Genomic DNA, 26,986 nt, shown 5'->3' with positions numbered 1-26,986 from the left:
TATCAATTCAGAATGTTGACCCTATCACCCTGTCTTTGCATTCCTCCACTGGCTCTCCTTTCCCTATCACATCAAACATAAGCTACTTGTCTTCTCTTTCATGACCTTTCAGGGTCTATCCCCTCTCCATCTCTCATTTGCTACTGAAATGTTGACTCTTGCCTTCCATCAGCCCATGATGCCAGCCTCTGTAGCCCACTTGTTAAATTTTTTAACAATCACATTTGTGCTTTCTCCTATACTGCCCCTCAGGCTTGGGAGGATCTCCCCTTAAAAACCTGCAAAACACACAGAAAAAGATAAAAATACTTTTATAAAGTGTATTTGAAAGTCTCTTCATAAAATCTTAGACCTTTTGTTCAAAAAAAAGCAGACAGGTAGTTCAATCTATGCCCCGTTGCACCTTACAGAACTACTTCCTACAGTCCCCACTAAAGTCTCATCTCATTAGCTCATTTGTATTTCCTGGGAGGGGAAGCGGGGGACTAAGAAGCATTCAGTGACATTTTAAAATCATGCACTAACTTGAGGAATCTGCAAATTCAATATTAAACAACCCCTGAAGTCCTTGATGCCACTGGTCATGCCCACCATTTCATTTTCTATTAAATCAACTGACCTTTTTGGAATGTTTAAGGCAGTGCAATATCCTGACTACCTTCAATGGCTGTATAGGTCTTTTTCCTAATACACAACGTAATCCACAGCTTACTTAATTATTTCCATGGACTTCAGTGGGCTGTGGCTCAGGTATATACAGCCAATATTTTTTTTCCTGAATCTCAGAAATAGGTGCAACCAGGAGCAATTTAACTATTAGATTTGTGTGCACAAATGCCATCTACACATGCAAATCAAAATTTTGCAGTATTTTGGATGCTGCATTTACAAAAGTGACAGCCTAAGTATTAGTTATTTTAGATTTGTTGGAAATATGATTCTATAGGTCTAATGTAGCAGAAACAATTTCAGAACAATCCTTCCCTTTCATCATTTCTATTTTTCTTGATTCAGTTAATTATAGAGTCAAGTCAAGACTAGGGCAACTGGCAATCAGAACAATTTTTGTGCTGTCTTGTTATAGGAGTAGTAAAAATTAAAATTTAGTAATATAATATTGGGATCAAATTCTAAGAATGATAACAGGTTCTTTACCACAAGATGCTAATTGAATTCAAATTTCCTATCATCCTATATTATTTTGAAAACGATCTATTACAAGGTTCTCAAACTGTGGGTCGGGACCCCAAAGTGGATCGTGACCCGATTTTAATGGGGTCACCAATGCTGGTGTTGACCCTGGGCCCCAGCAAGTCTGAAGCCCAAGCCACACCGCCCAGGGCTAAGGTTACATGCCCCCAGCGCAGGGTAGAAGCCCTTGGCTTCAACTTTGCCCCTCCCCCGCCCAGGGTCTCAGGCGGCGGGGCTCGGGAGGGCTCAGTCTTCGGTCCCCCCTCCTGGGGTCATGTAGTAATTTTTGTTGTCAGAAGGGGGTCACGGTGCAATGAAGTTTGAGAACCGCTCATCTATTATATCAAAGACATATTGGTTATGATCTACTCACTGAAGTACTCACTACATTTTCTCTTACACTCTTTCTGCTTTGTTCTTAATGACACCAGATAATATTCTGTTCCTTGAGCTGAATGACTTTGAGGAAACCTTTGTCTTATTTGAAAAGGAACACTTTTAATCTGTTTAGGACCTGTTCACAAGCAAGGTTTTACAAAATGTAATGTTAATAAAAAACCTAGGTTAGACCTAGAATGTAGGTTTCCTATCTCATGGGGTTCTTTAAGCATACCACTATTCTAGACATCGTCCCTTTAATTAAACTCATCTAAAATTAAAGATGATGATGATGATGATGTGTTTGGGTCAATCAGATCCTTTACCAGAGTCAAGCCCAAACATGTAATTGAATTCTAAAGAGAGGAAGAAGCCAAAACCAAACTGATAAATTACTGAAGTGAAACAATATAATAAATGGTTTCAGCATCATTATAGACTATGTGAGATTAGCACATGGGAAGCCGCGGAGGGGGAAAAGAAAGAGGATAAAGATGTCATTGTGTTTACATATTATATTAAAGTGAGTGCTTAAGAATTTGTGCTTTGCCAAAAAGATACTTCCTTCCCCATATGCACAACCCCACTGTACTCTGGTTAAATTCAGGCTGTTGTTTTTTTTTTTTCAACTGTGATGCTCCTTTTCAAGGGGTTAATTCAGTGAGGGCTCAGAATTGGACCTGATCTATCCAATCCAGACTCATTTTTCCATAGGAGTAAAACTGTTTAATATTAAGCAGCAGTAATTTAAGGTGAACTAAACATTCAGTGTTTGCTTTTTGTAGTGAGCATGTGCATTTTTCCTACAGCAAATATACTTACTGTTCTAGATTCAGACGTAATAGTTCTAACTGTACTTGGAGATGTTGATATTATGCAATGTTATCTTTCCAATACCATGGCTAATGTTTCAGTGCTTCCATTATACTGGATATTTTTTAAAAATTCCTGAAAAGTATTCTTCAGATCTCCATAAAACTGCTTTAAGCTTAAAATTTAGCACTATTCAGTACTTAATATAGAAGATGTTTTGTTCTAAATATATTTAAAATTCTAGATCGAGAGGCCAAATCCTGAAGTTCCTACAATTTATATTTTGTCCTTACTCAGGTAAAACTATTTAAAGTCAATGTGAGGTTTGCCTAAATAAGGACTGCACAAAAATGGAGTAAAAGCCTAAAACTTGGCCCAAGGTAATCTATGTTGCTATTATGCTTTTGGAGAAATTACCCTTTTGATAATGTTAGGAGACCCAGGTTTCAATTCCCTTGAAGAAAGCCTTTTTGTGTTTATAGATACAGTACATATATTTATCATGACCCTGAATTTATAAAGGAGCTTTTCATCCAAAAAAAATCCTGAAGCATTTCTCAAATCTTATGTACTGGGATCCTTTTGGCCACAACTGAAGTCCAGCCACTTCCAGGATGGAACATGTTCTCTGTTTAACAGTGCACAGTAATACTGTAGAGGTTGAGACAGGAAGTGAGGAATGATGTATCCAAATGAAATTGTATTGAGAAATTCAGGGGGGCAGAATGCAGTTACCCAGTTGACAGGACAGAAGGGTGAAACACTGGTGAAAAGTGCCATAGGATTTTTAATGATTTTTAATTCATAAATGATAACGAGCTCTCATCTAAAAGACAGCAATACCCTTTGGCAGTCAGGGGCTAACTATGGGACCACTAACTTCTTGTTGTTTTTTTGCCTTAGAAGAGGCCCAATTACTGAGAACTTTTAAAATATGCTAGACAAAAACCCTTCGAAGCTTGTGAGCTCTGACAAAACTCTCATGGCCCCAGAAGATTAAGCGAAGGCGGAACTGATGTTCTGTTTTAATTGTTTACGATCCAAGATAGAACATTTTCCCCTCATGTACCGTGAAGAGGTATTCTTGTTCTGAGTTTAAAGTGAATCAGGAAGCAACATTTAGAGACTCAATAAAAGAGAAAAAGCTCTTCACTCTGGTGCTGAACAGAGTGGAATTTTACCTTCCTGATGGATAAATTCAGCAACCAAAGTTCAGTCAGGAGGAAACGGACCTGTTGTATTACAGAAGCACTAACTTTTGGCTGGAGAGATTTTGGCTCAGGAGGGGTTTTTACAGACAATTTGGCTTCTTGCAAGTTCTTGCATTTTGCTGCAATTGCTGTAGAAGAAAAAGTTTTAGAAGTGTTTTCGGTATTAGAAACTATTTCGAAAATTCACCATGCCTGTGTTCCTGGTAAGGGAGATTTAAGCATTTTAAACCTTAATTGAAATTTCCCTGTATTTTTTAGATACCACTTCCAAGTGAAACCTCAAAAGGGTCAAGCTCTGACATCTGCAGACCGATTACACAGTTTATTAAGGTGAGTTTTGGAAATGTACACAGCGGAAGAGAGTGTTAAGGAGTTTCTCTTAGGGCTTTTTTGTTAGAGTTTAAAAACTGTCTTTAGGAGGAAAAGCTACAAGGAGGTAAACTCTGTATCTACTATTTCCATCTGTAAAGAATGTCTTTAAAGAATGGTTTAATAGAGGGTGTTCAGGCTTCATTATTGAAAATAAATATGATACAGACAGGAGAGACAGACATCCTTAATCACAAAGAATCACGAATTCTTTGGAGCAGGCTGAGACAAGCCAATCTCTAAACTACTCACCCTCCCAATCCACTACCCTAAACAATTTGGAATAATTTTATTTTTAATAAAGAGTTATCAGTTCTAATTTCAACAATGGGAAATATAAGAAGAAAGGGTATGAGGATAAATTCTTGAGGTAGTTAACATGTAGCAGGCTTTTAAATATGCAAGTAGGTGGACGTACAGCAGAAGATTATGGTCATCCATTAGCAACACGAGAATGCTCTTTGTGGCATTTCTTTTATCCAAGACAGAAAAGACAAGGGAGGGGGGAGAGGGAAGGAGAGAAAAGGACACATTCCTCCCCTCTCACGGCATATTTCCCATTCATTTCTGAACCAAGTTCCCAAAGAAAAAAATTGGCACATAAAAAAAGATAAATACCAGCATTTCTCTGTGCGCTGCCAAATTGGTATCATGAGGATACTTTGACCAAATAGAGAAATTAAACTCATCTCTTTAAAAAAGGGCAAACAAATACATTTGAGACGAACCTTTACAGCTCCTAGCTGCTCCTTCCTAAATTTTTCCAAAGGTTTGATCAGAGTTTCGGTAACACTGAGTGCCTAGAGAAAGAAAAACAACAGAGTATATAGTGTGGTATCCACAGAGGAGAAAGGCTAGTCATTTATTTTACCCTCCCAACTGCAAATAGTACAAAAAATTAAAAGCTCCAGAGTATCATTTTCAAAAGCACTTAAATGAGATAGGAGCCTGAGCCCCATTTTCTAAACCCATATGGCTCCTAAATCACTTAAGAGCTTTTGAAAAAATTATTCCTCAGCTCATCTTGAAGCAGACATTAAAATATTTTCAAAGTTGAGCATCATGAACTATGCAAATACAATAGTGAAGGTTTGGCTGAGGTTTCCTCCAGTCTTTCTGAACAAGGCAACAGTCTCTTAACAATTGAGCTTTGTCCCATTCATTAACAAAACCTTTCATTGCATTTTTTCCTTATAAATGCCAACAATTTAATTTTACTTAGGGGCATCAGATCACGTTATTGCAACAAATGCAGAACTGAATAGCAAATACACTCTTCATATACCCGCCTGCCAATTAAGTCTTGCAATATATTTCTCATATACTGTACTAAGATTAATAGTACACAAAAAAACACCCTACATTAAAAGAAAATTATTTAGGTTGCAAAGTCATATTCTCAAAACTTAGGAAATGATAGATTTACAGTTGCCTTCATTTCATGTTCATCCTGCATATTCATTCTGTGCACTGAAACACGGCAGTTTTTGCACGGGAACATCAAGCCCCAAACTCTGTCATCTCCCCCAAAAGTTGGATAAGCTCCTGCTCTACATGAGGTGGAAATGGCTGAAGTCAAGTGCTTGGAATGGGGGTGATGGGGAGGTTAAAGGGAGGGGGAGCCTGGCTCAGTCCACATCGTCACACACACTACAGATACTACAGCTGTTTCCAATGCAGCAGTGGCCATGTGGGCCTCACTCTTTAGAACATTCATGTCTTTAGTTATTTTGACAGATTGCTAACATCTTTCTGAGAAATGAAAGCAGAGAAAAGAAATGGCAATTTTAACACTTTATAACCGGGTGAACCCTAAAATTAATATCATGGGACAAGCAAAAGGCAAGTCTCTAGCCTCAAGGCTCTGTCCCTGCAGAATATTAAAGGCCTGCTGTTTACAATGGAGGTGCGAGAGCTTCTCATAAAAGCCCTACAAGACTTCTATAATGGAAAATGTTAGGCAACCTAAATATAAAGCTTGCTACAAACTCTCTCTAGAATTCCAAAGTGAGGGAGCAAGACAGAAGTTCATCTCTCCCGCATACACACACAGTCTGGAGCAACCCAGCACCAGACTTGGGGAAGTGGGCTCCCCGGTCATCCCCTGAAGCTCAGTGCTTGCCAGGAAGACAATACACCATGATGAGGGAGTATTGTGTACAGACGATTGTGAGGTAGCTAAGGAGCTCTCATAGGTTCAAATAAACTTCAAATGAGCAGCTAAACACGATTCACCAATAGTAAGATCGTAAAATATAAGGATATTAAATAATAAAAGTCAAAACTGAGGTGCAGCAACTTGTTGCAGCAAAGGAGAATTATAATTATCAAAACTGATTAGGAACTTCAAACAAACAGGTGAGTAAACAGTTAACTGGCCTCATGACATTTTCAACAGTTCAATTAAAACAGCTCTGAGCCAAGCCCAGCATTTGTTGGAATAAGGGTTTCACATTGTAAAAGAAAGGACACAATGAAATACTTATAATTTACCCATGTTGGTCGGGTATGGAAAGTAAAGTACTTGTAAAGGAAATTGATCTCTGATGATTTTCTTCTATATTTTTTAAAATAGCGTTTCCCTTGTCCTTCATGATAAGAAGGCTTTCCTTATCCTCTACATGGCAAGAAGAATTTTACCCTCATTTAATTGCATATATCAATCATTACCCAATCGCACAGAACTGAAGGTTAATTTGCAGAAAGGGGACATGGTTACACTGCCGCCCTGCTGCCACCCTACCTCCCACCCCTACCCCAAAAAAGTATATGGACAATGGGTGACATTTTTAAATAAAAACAAGTGCCAACAAAGATAGATCTATGAAGAAAGGATCTGCACTATCAAAAAACACGAGGAACGTAGAGCAAGGAGAAAAACTCAGTATATTCTTATAGGAGAGGATACTGCTCACCTACAAGAAAGCTATTTACCTGCAATTGCAGTTCTCTGACAGTACGAACTGTACAAGAGTCATATTCTTAGGTCAACACTTCCAGTGTAAAGGCAGCTGGTAAATCCTATAGATTTAGAGCTTAAAGGAAAGCTCTGTCCCTCCTAAAGTTTCTATTGCTTCACATGCTAGTTTGCTGAATGACATTTCCTTGGAAAACAATATCTGACTGAACACTTTCATTTTATATCTTGGACAATCCACCTCCAATGTTATAAGACAGTACGGCTAAGTTCTTGGACAGTTTTCTTGCAAGGTATTAATCTTACCCTTGCTGCATGAGTCTAATTTAACTGTCTTAGAGTTATAAGAACACGATCTGAGTTGAATATGCCCAATGCCCCTTCTATGTACCATAAGTGTGGTAGACTCTCTCTCTAATTAGCCATCTTTCAGCTGTGATATTTTTATGTTGAAACTGGAGCACTAGTGCTTGCTCGACACTGCCATTTAAAACCTGTACTCTGCCATGTCCCCTTGCAAAAACCTCTGGCTAATGCTCCCTACTCCACAGACATCTCTAGAGCTCTTTAGTTTTGAATTTCTACCTGCCACACACTGGGAATATGAACCAGGAGTGGGTCTATTAAAACTGGGTTCTTTAGACTAGAGGACATTTAACAAGCAGCTCCCTGCTCTTCCATACTCTGATGTTTTAAGTTTGTACAAGAAATCTACAAGTAAGATATACAAGAGAAAAGAGACCAGACATCCCTTCCTGGCTCACTAGAACATTTGACAATAAGCAGTATAAATTATTGGATTGTATCAAAGTGAAACATAAGCCAGTCCTGAGACGATATAATTTCATTCCTTTTATCAGAGATCACAGCCTAACTGAAGTGAGTTAACCAATCTCCTAATGTTTTTTTTTAAAAAGTTCAAGAAACTACCAAAGCGGTTTGATAAGGGGAACTGTTTCTAAATCAACCCTACATGGAATTACATGCTTTGGTCCAATCACACTCCCATGGGCCAAAATGGAAGCAGGATCAGGTTTTGCACATTTAACATTCTGAAAAGCAAGACCCTTGGCATAGAGAAAAAATGCTGGCAGCATGTTCTTGGGTCCTCATTTCAGTTTTAATTTATTTTCTAGTCAGTGGAAGGTTATGATCTGGTCCAAAAGACACTCAGAGATGTCTCCAATGACTTATATGCCGCTCTGTGTTTCACTCTGGAAGAACACTTTGCATCCATTTTATTGGCAAAGGGACTGTGGGTCTCACAAAGTTAGTAACCTAATATCAGCCGAGAGGACAAAAATGCAACAATATTTCATGAAGTCCTTCTTCTAAAAAGGGAAGACAAGTGAAGGAGGTGATTTTCAATGGAATGGTATTAAGAATGCCATGGACAATTTCTTTGGAAGCTTTCACTTTTTAAGAAGTATCTTCTACAAAACTGGTTATGAACAGAAATATTTTCAATTACACAGCAACAGGAATCAGGGAAGATGGGGATTCAAAGAGTCTAAGATACTATTAGCTTTGCAAGCAAAAATATTCAGTGTTTCCAGCTGGGAAGGGGAAGAGTTGGAGGAAAAATATCCCTTCCAAAAATCAGTTTCCAAATGGAACATGTAGGATGTGAGAAATAGACAGTGAAGTGAATCAGAAAACAGGTCTAGATCTTAGGAAATAGAGAATCTTCTGAAGTTTGCCCTTTCAGTCAGCAACTAGTTTTTCCTTGTTCTCAAAAATGTAATATACTTGAGTCAGACAGTATTATGGAACTCATTTCTCCTGTTTAGTATAAAATTAATCAGGGGATGAAACGGCTGCACTGAAAAGCAAGGAATCCAAGTGCCAGTGACAGCTGCAGTGTTTATGATCCAACATTTCAATTCTTATCAGTTTACTCCTTTTCCACAGAACTTAATAAAAACACCATTAACTACCAGCAAACCAGCTAATACCAAGTTTTAATTTTAAATGAAAAACAGAACCAGTCAGTTAAAGGTTAGGACTGAAACTCTTTAGTAAATTTAAGTCTCGGGCTATGTAGAACTGATCAATTAAATTGTTTTTAATTGTTCACTTTATTAATATAACTTCATAAGCAAAGTTTTATGAAAGAAACAACATTCATTCATAAAACCGGTTACCCCAATAACTGGCTAATTGAGTTTCACTTTCAATCCAATTGCTGCTTAAATCGCTGAAACTTACACTGTTTCAACATTGTAACTTCTGCTCACTGCTTGTCATTCATTATACTTGTCTATATTGTAACTTCTGTTCCCTGTTTGCCATTCCTTACACTTGTCCATACTGTAACTCATAACTCCATTTTAACTTGTCCCAAACTCCATTTTAAAATGCTCACTCCATTTTGTAAAAGCTTGCTGCAACCTTCATTTTTGCAAAACCCTGCTGTAATCTTATTAGTTTAGTTTAGAAGTGTGAATGAGGTATGTATGGATGATGAAATCAACCTCCAGCCCCAGCCTGTCCTTATGAAATAAAGTGTAAACACCCAAGGCTGAAGATGCAGACAACAGCCCTGACAAAGTAAGAGGAGTCCACCCTCAAAAGAAAAGAACAAAAGTACAATTGAAGAAATATCAAAGCCAGGTCCTAGGCTGAAAGTCATGTCTGCAAGTGACAGGTGATCAATGACGCTGAAGCCAGAGGCAGCCTGACACAGCAAGACCCATAGACTCTGGATTCAAACTGAAGCCTATAAAAAGGAGGGGTGAGATGGAAGACTTTGAAGGGTAACTTCCTGCTGCCAGCATGGAAGGGCATCGGTGTATGCCCAACAGAGACCCAGATCTTCCTTGTGCCCGGCTTTTCTGGCTAGTTAGCCGCCACAAGCTATGAACCCAAGCCACAAACTCAAGCTACATTCAGGACTGGTAACTATACAGCAGCTGCAGAACGTGTGTGTGTGTGTGTACGAATGTGACACTGAATAAAATGTTATAGATATAACTGACTGCCTCCTAGGATTCTTTCTGTATTCACAATAAATGTGACATTTTGTCTTATCCCCTTTAATAAGATCCTGCTGGCTTTTATTTTATTGGTATAACAGCTAGGCACCCAAAGGGGCCTGATTTCAGAAAATGTTGGACTCTTTAAGGTGTCTCATTGTGGGCAACCACAAAGTCACTATTCACTTTCCGAACATCTTGGCCTAGGGATTGGCAGAGATCAGATTCTCAGTAAAGCTAACTTCACCAGGGAGTGGGGGTGGTGCATGGGACAGAAGAGTAAAGTGTTTAAGGTTTGTGCATTTCTATATTATATATACACAAATACACACACAACTGTACATATGCACATATATACTTTACACAAAAAAAATGTTAAAACAACTTTAAAGTTGCAAAGTCAAGCACTCAGAAGTTGAGATAATGCCAGAATTGTGCATTATTTCAGCCCCCTTGTTTGTATGCATTATGATATAGTCTCCAATTACATCATCAAATACGATCCCTCCCACCCCCAGACCCATCTCACTCAGGGCACAGGATGGATGGTCCTCACTTAACAAGCAGGTTTCAAATATTTTGTTTTCTCCTCATTGATCAGTGTATGCCTCCTCCCTTAATCACTGCAAACTATTCAAACCCTGCTCTGAAGACATAATTATTAAATTTTGTCAGAGGCCTTCCTATGGTGCTCATTACTATAGCATCAGAGTGTAGAACATATTTATTTTTACAACACCCCTGTGCAATAAGGAGTGAGGGCTGGGACAGAGAGAGATTAAGGTCAAAAGCATCCACTAATTTCAGATGACTAGGACATGATTTTTCAGAGTACATAGCATTATATAGTAGTTTGTATAACCAAAGCACAGCTCCCGTTAACTTCACTTGCAGCTGTGAATGCCTAGCACTTCTGCAAATCAGACCCCATATTGAGTCTGGCCCCCAGAAAATGAGGTATATTCAGTTAAGAACTATATGTGAAAAGTTTAGTTTTAGTGACTTCCTCAACCATGAGACCCTCCTCTTTGTTCCTGCAATCCCCTGCCTCATTCACCACACAACTTCTAACTGTTGCAACAAATGAGTTCTACAGACAAGTCTCCTTCACTACACAGCCCTGATTCATACCCAGAGCAGATCCATCCTCAATGAGGTGAGGGTTCTGTGGGAAAAACTAGTATACAATCATGTAATTAAAGACATATATGCAAAGGAGCTGAGTTTGTCATCCTCCTGCCCCAGTCCTACCTCCTCCTGCCCCTGACTCATCATCCCAGTCCCATTCTCTTCCCCTACCCAGTTCCAGTTTCCACTCCTGGGGTTTTTCTCCTAACCCTTATCTCCTTGGCCAGCCAGACCTACCCTCCTCCAGACTCCCCATCTCACCTTCACCACACACTCAATCCCAGTAGCTTTGCCCAGCCATAACCAGTTCCCCCCTCCCATGTCCTCATCCTATCAGTCTGTCTCCTCCCTTTGGCCTACAGTCACCCTCACACTCACTGCCTGCTCCACCCCAGCCTCCCTCCCTGGGCTCCTCAGCCAATCTCGGTGTCCCATCCCCCTCCCCAAAGACTCATTAGCCCAGTCTCTTTGACCCAGGCTTCTCCTCTCCCCATCACCCCCATCCAAGTCTCCAAAAGTACATCCCTGACATGAAGGCCCCACACTACCAAATTGAGTCCCCGCTGGAAGGCAAGGGAAAGCTGGAGCTTCTCAAAGAAAAGGTTGTCAAACATTTCACATTGGCAAAACACATTTTCCCCTAGCCTCGGTCTCAAACGCAGCTGAACAGTTTTGGCCGAAATTGTCCAAAAAAATTCAGTGTGAGGCAGACACACACTATCATTTGGGCTGAAGTTTTCTGTGCTGTTTGGCAAAGGTTATAAGCAACTGAAAACAAGGTGTTGTAAGGGGAAGCAATAGCCAACCTTAATTACAGGTGGTGCTATCAGCCCAACCAAAAATATGCACACTTACCTATGTTCCTACATGCATGTATTTGAAGGTACATACACTATTGAGAGAACGGACAAGGTTCTGAGGTGCAGCACTGAACTCGCAGCCAAGGGTTACGGGGTGGCCAAGGTGGCTTTAAGTCACCCTGAGAGCTTGATTAAATTACAGCACCCTCCCTGGCTGCCCTACAGACTGCAGAGATGTGTGCTCTGGTCCTGTTTGCAACATCATTGCCAGTCCTTAGCCACATCTCCCATCACCAGCATCCGTGTGCAGGTCCTTAGAAGACAACTTCATGACTGTCGTCTGCAACCCTGCATTAAGGGAAGCCCTCCTCTGGCCACAACCAGGGCTTCTGGGAGCCCTTTATACCACTCCAGCCCTTTCATGTGGCATATGGATGCCACAACAAGAGTAAGGATCTCACCCTTAGAGACAAAATAAATTAAATTCAAAACATGGGCAGAAAATACACCACAATTTACACACCTTGTTATTTTTCAAATATTTTCAATTTCAGGCCAATTTTAAAAAATGTTAAAGCTCTAACTCCCTAAGATATAGGATCTACAGTGGAAATAGTAACTAACTATCAATCCTAGAGTTAGGATCTATCATACCTAAAGTAAGTTGACTGGAAACAAGATTCTAAAGTAAATTTTAAGTTAACTAAAAAGAAAGTTTTCCATTAATGGCTGACGACGACTCAGAGTGACTACAGTTCTCTAATTAAACTAGAATATTTTTGTAATGCCGAATCAGTTAGACATGACTTCTGGTATTCCACTCATCCTTAATATAACAAACATTTCCAGAATGGCCTCCAGAGGCAAAGTATCCTGCTTCATATTTGCCTCAGGGAATTCCACTAAGTTACAGTGTTATGGAAAAGTTCAATTTGTTTTATGTGGGCCACTCTATAATTCAACTGAATTCTTGAGTTAATTCGGGATTTTCTTTTCATAAACCTCTAAATCCCTCAGTATTTAGAAACATGACCTTTGCAACCAATGCAAGTCCTTAAACTGAAAACAAAAATAAAACTGCTTGATTGCAGCTATTAAATATCCAACCCATGCCAGATCAACATGGTAGCAGACCAAATGAGTACGCTTGTGATGGACAGTATGGAAAATTAAGATTCACATCTACACATGTTGCAAATGCCTTTGAAAACTATGTAAAATATACTTGAAAAACCGTTTAATCCAAGTCTGGAATTCAAAGTCTGAAATAACTGCATTTACCATATGGATATTAAAATCATTTTTGCATTCGCTGAATACACAAAATTAAATTTTAAAAAACAGCAACCTATTAAGTGTACATGTGTGTCAGTAATTAAGCAAAAGGAATTCATACAGTATATCTAATCTGTAACTGTATTTCTTATCTGCAATTCTCTCAACACAGTCACAGCCACTCTACCGGTCACAAGCCTCCACATTGCCTTTCAGGATAGCAAAGAAGAAGAAAAAAAGCCTGATAAGAGGATGCTGTTATGGGAGGAACTCCTTTGTGAAAAGCTTTGAAATGTGTAGCATAAACATTGCACCACAACTGAAAATCTTTATAGCTCTGGCGCCAAACTTTGTGGGTGCAGAGCATCCTAACATTCCACTGATTTCAACAGAACATCCATGTAACTTTGGCACGATTACACTGTTCATTGAGAAGCCAAAGAAAAGGAGTCAGATCAGCAGTCCATCTCTCCCCAACAACATACAAATTAATGTTTTCAGAAACTAATCCCCTTGGTTCTCTTTCCACTTGCTCACTATAATGGTGATACAGTTCTAAAATATTTGCTAGAGCAGGGGTGAGCAAACTACGGCCCGCTGGCTGCATCTGGCCCACCAGCCGTTTTAAGACAGCCCTCAAGCTCCTGTGGGGGAGCGGGGTCTGGGGCTTGCCCTGCTCCAGCCGGGGCACAGGGTCAGGGGCCACCCCACGTGGCTCCCGGAAGCCATGGCATGGCCCCCTTCCAGCTTCTACACGTTTCAGTGGCCCTGCTCCAATGGCCCCCTCTGCCTTCGGATGGGGCAGCGTGCAGAGCTCCTCGTCGTGCCTCCGTGTAGGAGCCGGGAAAGAAACGTGCCGCTGCTTCCGGGAACCACTTGAGGTAAGCACCACCTGGAGCCTGCAGCCCTGAGCCTCTCCCCACGCCCCAACCCCCTGCCCCAGCCCTGATCCCCCTCCCACCCTCTGAACCCCTTGATCCCAACTCGGAGCACCCTTCTGCACCCCAAACCCCTCATCCCCAGCCCCACCCCAGAGCCCACACCCCCCCAGCCGAAGCCCTCACACCACTACCCTACCACTCCACTACAGACTACCTTGAGTTAAATTAATCTTTTAAAAACACCATATTCCTTGCATAAAACAAGTAACAGTGAAATCTTACCAGTTACCATTAACTATCATCACCATTTATTTAATGGGGGCAATTACTAATAAGTACTGAACCTTAAAATCAAAATCTATGAGCAGAAAAGCCAGGCATTTAAAGTGGAATCTATAATATCTTATGTTTTTCTAAAGCCCCTTTTACGGTAGCATTTAAGCACTGTTAAAAATTAGTGAGCATAAAATCTCAAAGTAAGTCCTGTGAGACAAAATCAGCATTAATTCCACTGTGGTGGAGTCCCCTGTTCTTACCAGATTCATATGCTGTTCAGCTCTTGTCTTGGCGTGTCATACTCCCATGTATACAGGTAGTTGACAGGTCATCCTAGATCTCTCAATCATCCTACCCCACACACGAGATGGGGGAAAAAATTAGCAGTACAAAGCCTCCATTTTAATCATTCATCTATTGTATTAAACGGAAGAGATGCAAGTCAACAACCTGCATAGTCAAAAACCATGCCAATAAGCTTACTTGGTAAGCAAGGAGGCTACCTAAACAGAAGAACTGATGCGCACTGTGCTAGAGTATATAAGTACTGATATAAGAAACCACATCTCAGGAAAAGTATTCAATCTCCATTTGGAATTAAATATTAGCTCCACGAGGAACTTTGTCATCAGATCTTTCACTGTCTGAACACATGCATTACATGATCTTTTCCATTCCCGTTAGTGTTTTCTATAAGGCAATCAGCATACAGTACATGTATAGTGTCAAATAACCTCCTTACCTGCAAACGGGCTGCATATGAAAAGAGGAAGTAACACCATAGCCATTGCACAACTGCAGTGTCCAGAGATTATACAGCCAAGAGTGTAATTTTCCTTAAAGATGTACTGAAAGCCAATCCCAACATCTTGCTGCACAGCACAACTATAATGGAACAAGTTCATCAACTGAAGGCAAAGACCAAGCTATGCCCCTCACTTCTACCCACCAAAAGTTCTGCCTCCGATCATGGAACAAATCTGGTTATTAAACTCCCTTTCTTCTCTGCTTTTTCACACTTGTTTTTAATTTATCCTTTTCTTTAGGCAGTGCCATGCCTTCTTCCTTTTGTTCTCATCCTGTCTGTGCACAAGGAACAGCAGAGTATAGAGGCTTTTTTTTTTATCATGGGCCCTCCAATTTAGCATCTCCGTGTCAGGCAATCCCTCTGCCATAACACATGTTCAATACATAATGCAGCGTCCCTAGGCAATTCAGAGGAAGAACTGCCTGCTCACTGCCCACTGACCCTAACTCTGCCAGAAGACCTGGCTCCAAGCTGGGACAGAATGGCAGAGCCTCACATTTTTCCACCCTGAGAAACCATGACTGCCCCTGGACATGCTATTGCCAGAAACAAAATAGGGACATTAAAACTGGAGACACAGGCAGGAGAGAACTGAACTGCTGAACTTGTTTCAGTGCTGAATATAGAGCATTTGGCAGGCTTTGAGCAAAATGGCTAAGGTTTGTGTTTTGGAGCTATAGTGGTCCTGGGTTCAATCCCTGATGATCACCCAACCATGGCGTTGTTACAGGTGGTCTCACAAATTTTGCATTTTTTGTTTTTTAGTATAATATGCAAACAATGTTACATAAGTGTATGTTTTTGCATTTAATCTGTTACTACAATTCTGGGCCAGTTCCTTGTCATTGTCTTCATTATCAAAGCCGTTTCCTTTCGTGAGAAGAAACTGCAACCTGTAAATCCAGATTAGTGAAAAAGAGATTGCACAATAATAAATCACTGATGCTAACACTTTGCTGATTAATACAGTGGCAAACAATGCTAATTTGCTCTTATCTTAATCCTTTTAACAATTTGTTTACAGTAAGTTGCAACTCACCAAGATTTCTCTTTGCTCTTCCAGATTTTTTAAGAAATTTGAGAACTCATGCAGGGATGCATCTGTAACACCAAAAAAGAAAAAAGGAAATAATGGAATAGGAGTGCATAACAAAACCAGTAATGCACACGCACGTGCGCGCACACAGAGCTCTTACATACCTATACATCTTTCATCATCCGTCTCTGCATCACCAATGAATTCAAATTTAAAATCCCTCAGAGAGTGGGCAAACTTTCTTTGGGCTGCTGAAAGGTCTGCAAGGCAAACAACAAGGATTTAAAACTATATTTGTCTTTAATTCAAACAAAAGCCTTTAGCAACTTGAAAGTCATGTGAATTTGATATTCGGGAAATGTGTAATTTTTTATATCTTTCAATAGACTTCAGCAATTTCTTGTCCTATACTGAAGTTCCACAGCTATGCAATTCTTAAATTCCATTTAAAAAGACAAATGCATTGCACTGCTAATATTTTGTACAGAAATAATTCCGACTTCCCTAGCCAGTTTCTCACTGCTGCTTTTAGTGATAGTATTTGACTACTATTGGCACAAAACTGCTCTTGCTTTGGGCAGACTACTTCCTTCCTTCAAGAAGCTACCAGATATATTAACTAGCCAAAATTCTGCTCTCAGTTACAATATCACAATGTTATAAACTATTATGAAGATTTATAATATTGAAGTTGACATCAAAACATACACTTGTCTCCTGTAATGTCTGATTACAGTACATGAGAGAGTTTGGAATGTCATTGACCCTAAAAGGCAGGTCTCAGTGGAGAAAAGGATGAAAGTCCCCATATGCTCTTAACTTGCAGTAAAGATTCTCCTTACATCTTCATACTTGGCCAATATTAAGAGCAATTTGATATATTTAGTTAATCTTTTAGCTATCTAATGCAATTCAGAAGGACTAGGAGTAACTATTATAAAACACACTGTGTAAACATTTTATTCTCTGGGTTAGCTGGAGCTGAAACAACACAAACTGTTTACACACCCTTTTAGCAGATACTGTTTCCAGTATGCTGTATGTTTTTCCCAATTTCATAGATAAGGACATATCGGACTCGAAATGCTACATTGCACTGTGTGGTGCCAACTAATTAAAGGGATACTATCCAATTCCTATTCACCCTAGCAGGACACAGACACAAAAGCCACATATTTTCAGATCCCTTTCCTCTTACATTCCCTTCCTCTCACATCTCTCACCAGATTCCTATTCTCCCCTCCACCTTACACTTCTCTTCCACTCCCCACCCAGTTTGTGTGACAGAACCATTCTAGTTGATCCCACAGTGCTGGGTTTTTCTCCCATGAATGGTGCTACAACTATGCATTCTCCCTTCAACATCAAGACTCGGGGGCGGGGAAGGGGGTGGCAGGCACAGACTGACATCACGAATACTCCCACACCTTGGGAAAGGGGAAGGCATTTTCAAATTAAAATGCAACCTGTTAGCTGCAGGGGTGCATGTAATGTAGAAAGCGTGGACAACATAAGTTCAGATGCTTCTTTGTCACAAGCAGCTTGGGACAAAATATGGCACGATTTACAAATTGAGAATAAAGTCCACCTCACTATTTGTCTGATCCAGAAAACTAGAACTGAAAGTAGGAGTCACGATGTTGCATTGAATTAATGGAACAAGGGTATAAAAATAATTTAGTATTGTTGAGCTACGGGTGATGGGAACCAGCCATGTAGTGATGCCTTCTCTACAGCTCCTTCTCTTTGCCCTTTGGCCCAGATGCTGAAGACTTCAAATACCAAGACTGGGAAAAAGAATGCATATCATCCCATCACTAAGGGCAAGTCCTCAAAGGTTAATAAAACCAAAGGCTACGTTAAGTTTTTTGCACTGCCCCCTGTGCTCTGTCGAGTCCCTCTAAGAAGGGCTCTAGAGCTGCAGACAGAGTCCCACTGGAGCATTCTGCCATGGAGTAGGTTGGATTATAGGTTGAGTATGAGTAAGCATGGGATTTGTGCCCATCATCTTTACAAGGACAGACTGAAGAGATAACAAAATCTCTGTGACAGGGCTGCCTGCCCCTTTAAGGGCCAGGAGGCCTGGGCTAGTCAGCTCCACTTGTATCATAATTACATGTCTCCCAGTTTTAGGAGGCTGGATTAACTGGGGTCAGGTGACAACCCGAAACACCTTGACCTCATAAAAGAGCTGAGAAATCAGTTTGGAGGAGGAACCAAGAGAGCAAGTTGGGCTCCTGTGGAAGGCCCTGAAGTAGTGTCTGGAGGACCCCTGGAAAGTAACCTGGAAATCAGTGGACTATCCCAGAGTGGAAAAGATAGAAAGGTAGCCCAAAAGGGACAGACTCTGAGGGGACTCTAGGGAAGAAGACTAAGAGTCAGGGCTCTATCCCAGTGCCAGAGAGACTTAAAGGTAATCCAGAAGGGACTAGGAACTGAGCCTAGAGGGTGGGCTAAAGAAGAGCCCAAGAGGAGCAGAAGAACTTTTGGTTGTTTGGACTTTTGTTATCCAAGAAGGGAATTGAACTCAGTTATCCAGTCAGAGGTCTGAGACATGTGAATCCCTGGGAAAGTAAGAAAACCCAGGTGAGGAGAAAGTGAGGCAAGAAGCCCCTGCAGCACCATGCTCAGCCAGCTGGGCGGGGGATGGGGGAGAGAGTTTACAGGACAGGCATGCCCTATGGTAACCTCTATCTCCCAAACTTTATATTAGGGGTGCTAAATCCTTTAAAGACTGACAGAGGGAAAAAGTGCAGCGTGAACAAAACAATCACAGTACAGATTGGTTATTTGTAGTCCCCGTTGCTGGGCACAGTGATTAATCACCACAAAGTGATCTAATAATGTGTAAACCTCTGCACAAGCCATGGAATTGGGGGGAAGGAGAGGGGAAGACAAGGACATAACTGGGAAAGAACCAATCATTATTTCCAGAAGGGGGGTGACAACTAGAGAGAGAGAGATTCTGATCTACAGAAAGGATGTTTGAATTAAATGATTCAACAGGCTGCAGGAGACAAAGCAAACAAGCATTCCTGACATAAGGCTTTTAATTCTATTTAGTCAATAGACTGTCACCACAAGATTTACCCCATCTCAAGAAGGTTTGCCTAGAATCCAGCACTGTCTCATTTTATTCTGTTAATTTATGTTAAAATTCATTTATATTTTTCTTTCCTATGCCAAATAAATCTTTTCCTAACATACTTGGATTTTGTTTCTGTGATAGGAGACAGTCACTGGGGATAGTTGTTCCCTGGAAACAAAATGGAAACTTTGCCCCTCTCACCTCCCAGAGAGGTCTGAGGCTAGGTGACAGGCTTGAGCACTCAGTTATAGACATGGGTATGGAGAGCTATTCCCAAGGCACTGGACTCAGGACACTGAATGTAGTCAGCTCAGCATGGGGAAAACCTGAAGACCATGATCAGGGTCAGCTCAGTGCAGGATTTATTTGAGGCTTGAAGGGGCAAAACATTTTAATCCTGTCTGGAAATCATTAGGCAATCAGTTCACCCTTCTAAAATCAGGAAAAACAAAGTTGTTGATGTAATTACCACAAATACTATAGAACTCTATAAAAATATATGGTGACTCCAGAAACAAAAAGTGGCAATCCACCCCCATACACACATATAGTACTGTGTTATTAAACAACAACATGCAGTATTTAAACCATAAGTTACAAGCTTCATAGACACTAACTCTCAGATATACATTTCCTTGCATCCTGTGCTAGGAAAAGCACTTTGCCAATCTGCATATATCCCGTATATCCCTAGTTGTTAATACCCAGATATTTTATGATTTGGTAGAGAAATACATCTCAGTTCTGTTTCATAAAACAAGCTTCCTTTATATGGAAACATTCTACTGCTATAACTTCAAATAAGAAGCAGTATCTTGGGTTTATAGCATCTGTGCCTCAAAGGACCCAACCAGAGTATTTCACAACCGCATGGGACCAGGGGCTGTGAGTTATATGGGCCCGTGATGCCCTTGCTCCAGCAAATTCAGGGCACGGGAGTCCAGCTCCACCAATGTTCGGGGCCGGGTCTCTCCCCTGGCCCCGCCTGCCGCCCCATGCACCTCCCCCGGAACGTAGCCCAGCCCCACCTGCCAGCTCCAAGCGCCTCCCCTGGAGCATCCCTGCCTGTGCCCTTGACAGCTGCCCTGCCGCTCCATGCTGAGCTCCCTCGCTGGCTGCTGCCAGTTACAAAAGGGAGAGGCACCGCCACCTGAGGAAGGAGGAGGCGGCGCACATGTGATGGCAGCCCTTTCCCTCCCTCCCCCGGCACCCACCACAAGGGAAGCAAAGGGGCTTCCTGGATCTGAGAGGGGGCCCAGCCCCTAGGACAGAGGTGGTCAAACTACAGCCCACGGGACCGTCCTGCCCGGACCCTGAGCTCCTGGCCAGGGAGGCTAGCCCCCGGCCCCCACCCCAGCCTCAGCACGCCGCTCCTGCTGGGCAGCGCAGGCGGCATAGCTGGCTCCAGCGAGATGGTGGGGCTGCGAGCTCCTGCCGCTCTGAGCAGCATGGTAAGGGGGTGGGGAGCGGGGGAGTTGGATGGGGCGAAGGTTCTGGGGGGGGCGGTCAGGGGACGGGGAACAGGGGGGGTTGGATAGGCATGGGAGTCCCGGGGGGGCCTGAGGGCAGGGGTGTGGATAGGGGTCGGGGCAGTCAGGGGACAGGGAGCCAGGGAGGTTGGATAGGGGGTGGGGTCCTGGGGGGGGGTGGTTAGGGGACATGGAGCAGGGGGTCGGATGGGTCGGGAGTTCTGAGGGGGGCAGTCAGGGGGTAGGAAGTGGGAGGGGGCAGATAAGGGGTGGAGGCTAGGCCATTTGGGGAGGCACAACCGCCCCACCCGGCCCTCCATAGGAGTTTCACAATGCCAATGTGGCTCCCAGAGCCAAAAAGTTTGCCCACCCCTGCCCTAGGAGCACATGCAGTGATTGTGCTGGATGAGTGTGCTGCCTGCAGGGAGAGAGCTGGGGCGACTGTGGAGTCCTCCTCTCTGGCCCCAGCCCCAGGGCAGCCTGCCTGTGCCCCAAACTCCTCATCCCCAACCCCACCCCAGAGCCCGCACCCCCAGCCAGAGCCCTCATCCCCAACCCTCTGCCCCAGCACTGAGCCCCCTCCTACACCATGAACCCCTCATCCCTGGCCCCACACCCCAACCCTCTCTCATACCCCTGAGCCCCCTCCCATACCCCAAACCCCTCATCCCCAGCCCCACCCCAGAGCCCTCATCCCCCCACACACCCCCACATTGTGCAATATAGGGAAACTGTTAAATGCTTATTGTTTCCAGTCCATTTTTACATTATTTTAAAAAATAAAAGGCGGGTGTGGAGGAGTGGGGCAGGACTTGGACCCATTCTGAGCACAACCAGAAATTATACAAACCTGCCGCCCCTGCATGGGACTAATCCTACAAAGTGCCTCAAATCTTTCAATATTGTCTTGAAGGCCAAAGGGAAATGAGGTCACTGAGCAAATTGCAAGTTCTGGTCCCGTTAAGAATGCACCAGGAATTCATGAAGGTAGAATGCAAAGACTTTACTCATTATAATTTTCCCAGCAGTATAGCATGATGATGACAGGAGGAAACATGCAGAGACCAGGAAGAGAGTTGTATGTTGCTGAAAGTCACTGCTACCATCTAATGGGAAAACAGGAAAAAACAAGCAACGTCTCTAGACATCACTGTTTAAAACCGTTTGGTGAGAGGTGTCAAATATCAAAATATCAGTATTAGGACCAAGACAGTTTTAATTATGATAGATTGCCGGCAAAAATCAGAGTTAAGCTTGCATCAGAGAATTGTGTGTAAGCAGGGAAAGAATGGGAATATCTGCTAAATGTTTTACTACGGGAAAAAATTAAAGCAACCTAACAAAATCGACCACTGGACAGCTTTTCATTTTCTGTGTAGCTGGAACTCGTATAGAAATAATGTATTCTAAAATACTGGGGGAAAAGAGACAGATGTTTCTGAAATTAGGTCCCTGATGTCTCACTTTTTTTTTTTTTAAATAGTTTTGTGAAGTGTACAAATGGAGATTCTACACTAAGCTTCTGGTGTAGGTTACAGTATACCTAAAATTTTCACACATAACGCCTATATTTTTCCAGTTTACTGTTCTAGAAAATACTGTTCTATCTGATAACTGATTTAAGCTGTGCCAGTTTGGAAGCACCCCATTAACACTATGACAACACTGCTTTCTAGGCAGTGACCTGTCTACATACGACACCAGATTCCAATGGCTCCATTTACTCTAATGTCGACAGGGACTTCAGTGTCACCAATCTGAAGTGCTGTGTTAAGTAATGACAATGTTCTCTGCTAGGTAATGTCCTAGGTCTTCTATACATGACAGCACATTCACACCAAGTTGCAAAAGCCACATTAAATCTAAGTTTTCATAGTCAAAAACAAACTATAATCTCTAGTGGTTCACTACATCATTATTCTTTGCAAGGAATTGTATTACCTGCTTTTTATTTTACATCACCAATTTATGCAGGTTCTTTAAAACATAAGGCAATTCACACATCAAAAAACAACCACCTTCGTTTAATGTTAGTTAAGGTTGTGTTGTTCTACCTTAATAACATTTTCCTCAGATGCTGAAAGGGCACCACATACCAGCTGTGGTAGCTCAGCAACCACACTTCTGTTTCTCTGCCTACAACAATAATACAAAACTCGAACTCTTCTTACTCCTTCTTCAAGACACCCAAGGCTTCACAATTGACATACACCCTTAACGTCAACATACATACAAGGACATATTAAAAGTAATAATTTTTATTTTCTTCTTGTAAGATCTGCTTCTCTTTTTGGATTTCTTAAACACAGGTTTTGTGTTTGCCTCAAGACTCTTTAAAATGCAACAAATTTAATAGAAATTGCCTAGACAACAAATACAATCCAATTTTTGTTAATTACCTTATGACAAACTTAGGATAGTCACAAACAAATATTAATTCCTCTCACTTCTCACAGAACAGAAAAGGTTTTAAAAAAATTCAAAGTCAGCCCGTCAATCCCAATAAGTTTGCAAGTGAAAACATGTTTGCTGCTTATTAAAGAAAAACAAAATATTTGGCATTAGATTGAAGTTTCTTTAGGTCAAGAGGGGATATTTCTCATGAAGAAAATAGTTTCACATATAAAGACATTTTTCTTGCTGGATTAATATCCTTTTATAGACAGTACTATTCTCAGAACAGGACTTTTAAGATGTTAACAACCATGTTTTTAAAAAGTTGATGTATCCCACTATCAACAAAAGTACCCATCAAATTGAAAATCCAGAAACCACAGTATTTAAGAAGAAACACTAACGTAACTCAGGTGTAAATAGCGGATTTAACAACAGTTTACTGGCTAACTATGTGTTTCTTTTTAAATGGATGACAGTTTGAATGTTTGATTCTGCTGCATCTAAAACCCCAAACATTGCTGCCTGATGCTAATAACATGAGAGGCTGGAAATGAAAGTCTAGAAACAAGAGAAATTGCCTAGTCTATTTTCACTGTCCAACCTGAGAGAACTACAGAAAATAAACAGCATAAATAGTGAAAAGAAATATCAAATATCGATATCAAAATTTATTAATTCTTAGTTACCTAAAGACACAATAGGAACAATGTCTCTAACAGGAACTAGCTAGTGCTAAAAAGGGTGGGCTATCATGATGGAAGAGATCTATCTGTAAGTAGCTATATGCATCACATGCCAAATTCTATTTTGGTTTATTTTCTGTATTTTTAATTAAAAACAAATGGTATTTCTAACAGTTGCATAATTAAGATATACTATCAGCTTCAATGCATCTTGAAGTCATTAACAGTGCTGTAGACTTGCAGACTTTCATGGTGGAAAAAGTTATGATTTCAAATGATAGAAACTAAGAAATATTTTGCATATTTATGAAAATATATATATACTATATTCACTAAATATTCTGCTCTGTAGAAGAAATAAAAATTTAAGGCTTGTTTAGACTTGCATATTTTGATTATTGGAGGGAAAAGATAATGTGTACACTACGTTTTGGTACTTGCCCAACTAATTAACACCTGGAAGAAGTCAGCTGCAAAATCATATGATGTATGAGGAAACTGCTGCATTGAAATCTAGCAAAACAATCAGGTTACCCTGTCTATAAACAATTCAACAGGAATTTTAAACTCTGAGATAAATGGGACAACAGGAATAGCAGGGTAAATTACTTTTGATGAATCATGTAAGAACTGGAGCATATTATATACAGTAGAATCTCAGAGTTACATACACCTGGGGAATGGAGTTTGTTTGTAACTCTGAAATGTTGGTAACTCTGAACAAAACATTATGGTTATTCTTTCAAAAGTTTACAATTGAACATTGACTTAATACAGCTTTGAAACTTTACTATGCAGAGAAAAATGCTAATCCTAACCCGCCACACCAATCTGCTTCCCCCATTTCCCCTGCCCCACCCCACCCCACACGCCTTGCCCTACCCCACTGCAGGCACTCACCGTTGTATAGGAAACAGGATGGTGGCCATGCAGGGGGCCCAGCACACACAGAAGAGGAAGATGGTCAGCACTAGGACCCAGGAGGCAATGAGCTGGAGAGGCCACCCTCCCTCACCCAGCAGGAGAAGTGCGTCCGTCCCATCCCCTCCGCTTGTCACCCAAGCCCTGATTGCAGGAAAAGGGGCCAAGCGAGCTGGAAACGTTCCAGGGGCGAGGCATGAGAGCAACAGAGCCCTCCTTCCCCCGGCAGGCCAAGCAGAACAAGCCCTGGGCAGCTTGGCGCTCACAGAAGAGCAGTAGGGGGAAGAGCAGTGGCACTTGATCCCATGAGACCCCCCCATGCCTCACCTCTGTTTGAGGGAGCAATGTCCATTTCCCCCCCACAAAACTACACCCATGTGTGTGGCTGACAAGTCAGTTCGTAACTCTGGCGTTCGTATGTCTGAGGTTCTACTGTCCTGAAATTTTTAAAATGAGATTAAATAATTAAACACAGACAGAAGCATACCCTGCTGGAACAAAACCAGCTAAGTTTTTAAGTATAGAGTTTGAAGTGCTCGCACTCCTTTAGAAAAGTGCATAAGTTGTACAAAATTATTAACCCTACATATTATCTGTATACACAGCAGGCTCTCCACTTAGTCATCAATGATAGCAGCATATCTAATTGGGATTTAATACCCTGCAAGCAATAATACACAAAAATAAAATATGAAAATGGAGTTTTTAAGCACGATTCCATTTATAACAATCTGACGCTTCATACTACAGAACTGTGTTAGGAAGAAATTTGCCAGAGACACTACAGCAAAGTCAATTTGATCCCATGTTCACTGTGCATTGACAAGGGTAGGCTGAAAGCAAAGGAGGGATGGGAAGACAAAGATACACATTGCAAGGGAGCAAACATGCAATAACCTTCCCTTTTTTAGTAGTGTGTGTGTGTGATTACATAATGAAGTTCCACTTTGTGAAAAAACATTATTTTATTTGCCTTACAGTACAGAGATGTAAATCCTCCGAAGCAATAAGGCCCCCCCTGCATCCAAAAAAAAAATTAAGTAAAATAAGATAATTACTATATGGTATAATAACAAAGTAACAAACTGTCTGGCACAGGCAAATCCTTAAAATGTGCTTCCAAGGCTACTCTCAGCCACACAGCACCGGATGGTCTCTAGTAAATGGCCTTGGATCAGGCTTCTCAAAATCAGCAGACAATCTGCCCATTTCCCTCCTGTACCCTGGTGGTAGCATTTCCCCCCTACATCTTGCAGATATTATGCAAACTACAACATGCAGCAACAGGAACATTTGGCTCACCAGGATCAAGTCTTTTCATAGGACATCACCACCAGCCCTTTAATCTGCCTAAGGCACATTTCACAGTCATCCTGCACCTGTTCAGGTGATAGTTAAATCTTTCCTTACTGGTATCCAGGTGCCCAGTGTCTGACTTCATGAGCCAGGAGCGCAACTAACTCTCCCTCCCTCCCCCCCGTGCATTCATGTTATGCACTGAATGATGCAGGGGTTCTGCTGGAGTGGAGGGGAGGGAAGGGGGAAAAGTGATCATGTAGCTAGAGTCTGTACCATAACAAACACATATATACAAGGAGGCAGAACTAGTGTTTCACTGGCAACCTTAAATCAGGTATTTCTGCCTTTTCAGTGTTTGACTTTTCAAACTTAAATACCATTCTTTTAATGTTGTTTATTTGTATACAATTTCCCAGTTTGTTTGTTTAAGGTAAAAACAAAAAAAAATTCTATAACGTATAAATGTAAGAACCTTGCATCATGAGCAGGATTTGAACAATGAGCCTTCCAGCCTGCAGCACAGACTTCTACCCCTTTAGCTCCAGGACTAACTTGATTACTTGGTGGCAGCAGCAGAAGGCTGTTGTTCTAGGAAAGGAGTCAGGCTATGTGGGCTCTGTATGGCTCCCTCTACCAGGGGATGGTAAAGGGAATCTGCCTAACACAGCAGATTGCAGGTTTTTCCCAGCGCAATGTTGTCATCTTGGCATTATGTGCCCAAACTTAAAATTCTCATGTTCAGTTATTAATTTTGGCATGTTTCCGAAATCTTTCCTGATTTCTGCAAGCAAGAGAAGGGAAATGGCCGTTTTCCACATTTTATATCTCAGCAAAACCTAAACAGAATTTTACAGGCCAAAGAAAAGGCACTTATCTAGAATGACCAATCTTTCCACCTACTTAATTACAAATGTCTGCTGCAAACAATGGAGATATTAATGCTTCCAAAAAGAGGTAACAAAAATATTTTATATTGGAAAGTGTTAGGCAGCCAAAACATAGGAATTGCTACCTGCTCCCCCTATAATAAATACACACACACTTAAATTACCTTTAAAATGTATTCAGTTC

General features: G+C 41.4%; 1 protein-coding gene across 3 annotated transcripts in view; it reads right to left on the bottom strand.

Annotated features, from left to right (window-relative positions):
• Positions 1–26,986, bottom strand: part of ARHGAP10 (Rho GTPase activating protein 10) — a 255,985-nt gene that overhangs the window by 146,870 nt on the left and 82,129 nt on the right. For 2 of the 3 annotated variants that reach the window (XR_013345940.1, XM_077815354.1), the window contains exons 2-4: positions 16,223–16,318; positions 16,062–16,123; positions 4,691–4,762 (exon numbers count right to left, since the gene is read on the bottom strand). Coding sequence is in view for 2 of the 3 variants with exons in the window: in XM_077815354.1 (XP_077671480.1) it covers positions 4,691–4,762; positions 16,062–16,123; positions 16,223–16,318 (230 nt within the window). In the remaining variant the exon portion in view is untranslated. Of the gene's footprint in view, positions 1–4,690; positions 4,763–14,474; positions 14,558–16,061; positions 16,124–16,222; positions 16,319–26,986 lie in introns of those variants that run through there. The other variant, XM_077815355.1, reaches the window with a different exon arrangement.

Source organism: Eretmochelys imbricata, chromosome 4, assembly GCF_965152235.1.
Source record: "Eretmochelys imbricata isolate rEreImb1 chromosome 4, rEreImb1.hap1, whole genome shotgun sequence".
Lineage (NCBI taxonomy): Eukaryota > Metazoa > Chordata > Testudines > Cheloniidae > Eretmochelys > Eretmochelys imbricata.
Note: the sequence above shows the minus strand (reverse complement) of the source record. Positions and strands in the feature narration are given on the sequence as shown.